The sequence below is a fragment of the Hipposideros armiger genome, unplaced genomic scaffold (genome assembly GCF_001890085.2).
Source record: "Hipposideros armiger isolate ML-2016 unplaced genomic scaffold, ASM189008v1 scaffold_255, whole genome shotgun sequence".
Lineage (NCBI taxonomy): Eukaryota > Metazoa > Chordata > Mammalia > Chiroptera > Hipposideridae > Hipposideros > Hipposideros armiger.
Window position 1 is genome coordinate 2,038,274 of NW_017731605.1, and position 4,703 is coordinate 2,042,976.

General features: G+C 41.6%; 1 protein-coding gene across 7 annotated transcripts in view; it reads left to right on the forward strand.

Annotated features, from left to right (window-relative positions):
- The window catches only part of OSBPL1A (oxysterol binding protein like 1A), a 222,336-nt gene that overhangs the window by 138,382 nt on the left and 79,251 nt on the right, over positions 1–4,703 (forward strand). For 5 of the 7 annotated variants that reach the window (XM_019656152.1, XM_019656153.1, XM_019656154.1 and 2 more), the window contains one exon: positions 3,878–4,040. The exons of the other annotated variants lie outside the window; for them this stretch is intronic. In XM_019656152.1, the coding sequence (XP_019511697.1) occupies positions 3,878–4,040 (163 nt within the window). The remainder of the gene's footprint in view (positions 1–3,877; positions 4,041–4,703) is intronic. 7 annotated transcript variants of the gene reach the window in all.

The following is a 4,703-nucleotide window of genomic DNA, read 5'->3' on the forward strand; positions in this document are numbered from 1 at the left end:
TGACATGTTCTTTTCCAGACCTTTCACAGCCTTCACATGTCTGTGTGCATGTTTACACACGGGAATGAGCTGAATAGTTGTTCTGGATCTGCTTTTTCTTGTAACGACAGGTCTTGGAAATCTTTCCCGTCAAGACTACAACTCTAGCTCATTCTTTTTAAAGGTTGCATAAAGGTCCATGATGTGATTTACCAGTTTTCTTAATCATTCTGTTCTTTATAGACATTTAGCAGTTACTGTCATCTCTCTGTTTCTTAGTTCTGTTTGAACACTCATCTCTACAGTTGTCTCCTCTGGGAGGAGGACACAGAAGGAATGGTATCCCTAAGTCAAGGTTGGCAAATACATTTCATCTCAAGTGTCACTTCAGCTCGGTTTGCGCCGCTTGCTGCTGTCTGGATTGCTGTGTTGAGAAGGACCCGGAGGCTGAGTCCAAGTGCCTTGCTGGATCAGTATGTTCTACCGTGGCTGTCGGGAGCGAAGGACAGGGACAGCTGCCGGGCATTTGAATGACCCACCCGAGTTTTGCTACATTTGCCTGAAGACAGTGGCCACTCTGTGGCCACTCCTACTATTTCCTATTATCCATCTTGGGAATTATTAGGTACAGTGTAGAACTCCATTAAAATTCACATCAACATCCGCTCCCACTTCCTCCTTGCCTTCTGTTACAAAAGAAGAAATGTCCCTCCTTAGTTAAATGTCCCCCTTCATTTGTTCAGGAAACCATCTCCTTGTGCCTACTCAAGAACTTTTGTTAGTTACTGTTTCTTCCACCTGTACTGTCAATACCACATCCAAGACGCCGCTATGAAATATGTCTTAACTAAGTCTTTACTGTACTAAGTCACAAACACAACTGGCGATAGGTTACGGTAGAGGGAAAGATACGGAAGCAATGAGTCACGATACTTAACTGTTAGATATTTGAAAATTTGTGTGCAAGGAATCTGTGAGATCAGTTGCGCCCGACGGAGGGTTAAATACTAACTTAAAGTTGCTGTAATAGTTTCCTGTTGCAAGTGTAACAAATTATCATAGACGTAGTGGCTTAAACAATATGCAGGTTTATTCGCATATAGCCCTGGATGGAGGTCAGAAGTCCTACAGTCAGGTGTGGGTAGGGCTGTGTTCCTTCTGGAAGTTCTAGGGGAGAATCTGTTTCCTTGCCTTTTTCTAGCTTCCAGAGACACCCACATTCTTCAGTTTGCGGCCACACCCTCCATCTTTAAAGCCAGGCGTGTAACATTCCTCCCTTCCCTCCTCTAACTTTTGCCTTCTTCCCTTCCTTCTTTAAGGACCCGAGGGATTACAGTGGGCCCACCCAGATAATCCAGAATAACCTCTCATCTCAAGGCCCTTAACTCAGTCATGTCTGCAGGTCCTTTTATCATGTAAGGTTCCAGGACATGGGTATTTTGGGGGCTAGTGTCTGACTACCATAACTCCCATATTTGTATCTTCAACTCCAACCGCTTGTTTGAGAAGTATGTACTTAACCATCAGCAGGATAAATAAAAAATGAATTCTTGATCTCCCTCCCAGATCCTCTTCCTTCTAGGACTTGTCTCCTAAAGCCAGAAACCTGGGAGTGACTTGTGATATTCATGTGCCACAGCAAAGAAACCAAGACCAAGGGCTGTTCATTTTGCCTTCAGATCATACCTTGAATCCATCTGTGTTCTATTACTGTAGCATAGTGTTAAAAGGTAGGTATTAGGGCTGGAAGGTTGTTGATAAATGATGTCTGTACTTTTCTGTACCTCGTTTCTTATCTGCCGGTAAGTCATAGGATTATGGCAAGGAATAAATTCACAGATACTTTTACTTAAAACAGTGTCTGGCACACGACAGGATGACAGCTGTTAGTTCTCATTATCATCGCCTGTGCAGCACTCTTGTCTGGCCTCTTCACTGACCGCTGTGCTTCCAGCCCTGCCCTCCTCAAGTTCAGTCTGGACATAACATCCACAGTGATACTTTGCAGACAATCACATCATCACATTCCCCTGCCTGAAATTCTGCAGTGGCTTCTCGTTGCACCTGGAATAAAATTCAGACTCCTTAATCGGGCCCTCAAGGCTTTCGACGTGATCCACACTCTGCCTGTCTCATCAGACCAATCTTGTCCCCTGGTTCCCTTCACTTACCTCGACCTTGCCACACAGGCTCCCTCCAGTCCTCGAGTGCAATAGCGATAGTGGGCATTTGGACCCAGAGTTAAAAGAGAACAGAAAAGTATACAAACCTCTATTTCATTTAAAGCTTATTTATAATTGCTGAATCAGAATAGATGAAATCAATCTAATCTCAATATTTAAAGGATGTGAAAAAAAGATTTTTAGAGACACCGCTCTTAAAATATTTGTGAATTATTTTCACTAAAGGCTGAATCTTCAAAAGTTGCTTACAAATTGTGTCACTTCCTTTAAAATAAAAGGATAGTTTTGTTTGTTTAGCGATCAAGTCCATGTGACTTCCTTTTTCCCTTTACCAGGTCCTTTTAAGTTTTTTTCAGATAAGCAGGATTAATGGAAATCTAATACAGTGAGTGAGACAAACCTCAATGCANCTCTAATAACAATAACCTCATTACTAAAATGATAAACATTAAGGTGCCTGAGGACTGGAACTATTCCCAGGATAATTAGGGTTTAATCTTATTTCTGTTAGGAACTTAGCATTTTAATAAAGCTGTATTTTGAATTATATTCAAGACTCTTAGAGTGTTGTATCTAATGTGTGGCCCTTAGGAACTCAGGGCCACAAAGGACACGAGTCAGAACAGAGGAGATCACTGCATCCTCGGGGGCTACAGGGAGAAGCATGTAAGAGGGAATGCCAGGAGGTGAAAGGCTGAGATTCTGCAGAGAGCAGGTGTGAGAGAGTTCTGCAGCTCCCAGAACTCAGAGACTGAACTTGTAACCTGGAGGTGGTTTCGGAGGTCACTCTTTAAGTAAGTGCTTTTCAAACTGTTGGAACAGCCCCTGGCTTTGGGCCCTGAGTGAACCTCAGGAAACGGGTCAGGGCTCCTGACCTGCACCAGTGCCACCCAGTGCAGTGCAGTGCTTTCTAAAACATCTGCCTGAAATGTGGGGATTATATTTCAGAAATAGGTTATGCTGCTAAAGTTAAAAAAAACCTTGGGAGACCACTGAGTTGAATACTAACTAGATTTTGAGACTGCAGTAGAATCTTATTTTATACATGAGGGAACAGGAACATGAGATTTCTGAGATAACACAGTGGGTAACTGTAGATCCCAGCTTCTCTGGCTCCTGTCTGAAGTGCTGCATAGACTCTAGAAATTGAGGGAGATTATGGAACAGTTGTGATTTTTCAGAGCTCGGATACAGAAATAGGTGAAACCGTTCCTATCCGATGCATGTTGTTTTCTATGAGGATTAGGTTACTTAAATTTTAGAACATTTTTGTTAACTGCAAAGGTTCAGATGCTCCTGAATCAGATAGGAACAATAAATTTTATCTTCAAGGGATGAAACTCAAAAACTAAACTGGCTTCTTAGTTTCATGATTAATGTTGAGAGAGATACTTTCTATTTTTTAAAAAAAGTGTATATGATTTCTAAATTGGCTCATGTTCTTATACTGGGATCCTGATCATTTGAGCTGAGCTTGTTTGCTAGTTCTTAATCTATTTTCATTAGCTAGAGCTGTTGTGAGAAAAGGCCCCATGGGAAGAACAGAATTAGTTTAGTAATTTTGCTCATTCATCTGTGTGTATGTAACATGACTGTTTTCATTTCTGACGTTGCAGTTGAACTGGATCAAAAGCAAATAATTTTCACATTCTTCTGACTTGCGTCTGTGTCTCCTGTCACTCTGAAGTCTTTTTTGTATATCTGTTTTCTTCCAGGTGAGGAATTTTAAATTGGAACAGGAGCAAGAGAAAAACAAAATTTTGTCAGAAGCGCTGGAGACTTTAGCCACTGAACATCATGAATTAGAGCAGTCCCTGGTGAAAGGCTCACCACCTCTCAGCATCTTTAGTGAGGACGAGTTCTATGATGCGCTGTCAGGTAATTCTAGAATCCTGTCATCGGTATTGTTGGTGATTGGAAGTCCACCACCTAAGCGTTGTCTTAGAGTGGATGTCACCTTGAGTTTCTTGGAATGAACGTTAGAGATGTATCACTACGGCTCCTCACAGTACCTATTTTTTAGGTTGTGTTATTAAGCAGGAGATGGAAAGTTTGGAATGAAAGTCAGTTCTGAGTCTGCCTGTGTTGATGGCATATCCTGTACTGCGTATGGAGAACAATTAAAACTGTATGAATTTATTTCTTTATTCAGTGACCATTAAATACCTGCCAGTTCCAGGTGCTATTACGTGTTTAAGGATAGAGAGATGGACAGTTTGTGTCTTCAGAGGGTAGTCTGGATGCTGAGAAGTAACGGTAACAGTACAATATGCTAAGTGCTGAAGTAGAGGTGAGACCATGGTGTAGCTGGATCTGAGAAGAGGAAGTGCTTATGATTCAGAAATACATGTGAAACCACAGTTTAGCAGGCTGGAATCCTGCTCTGATGGTAGCCAGCTTGTGATCTTCCGTAAGTTCTGTGACCTCTGCGGCTCTCAGTTTATACATATTTAAAATGGGGATAATTATAGTATCCATTTCAGCAGGTTGGGTCAGGATTAACTAAATTCGTATGTTTCAATATTACTTAGGACAGTACAT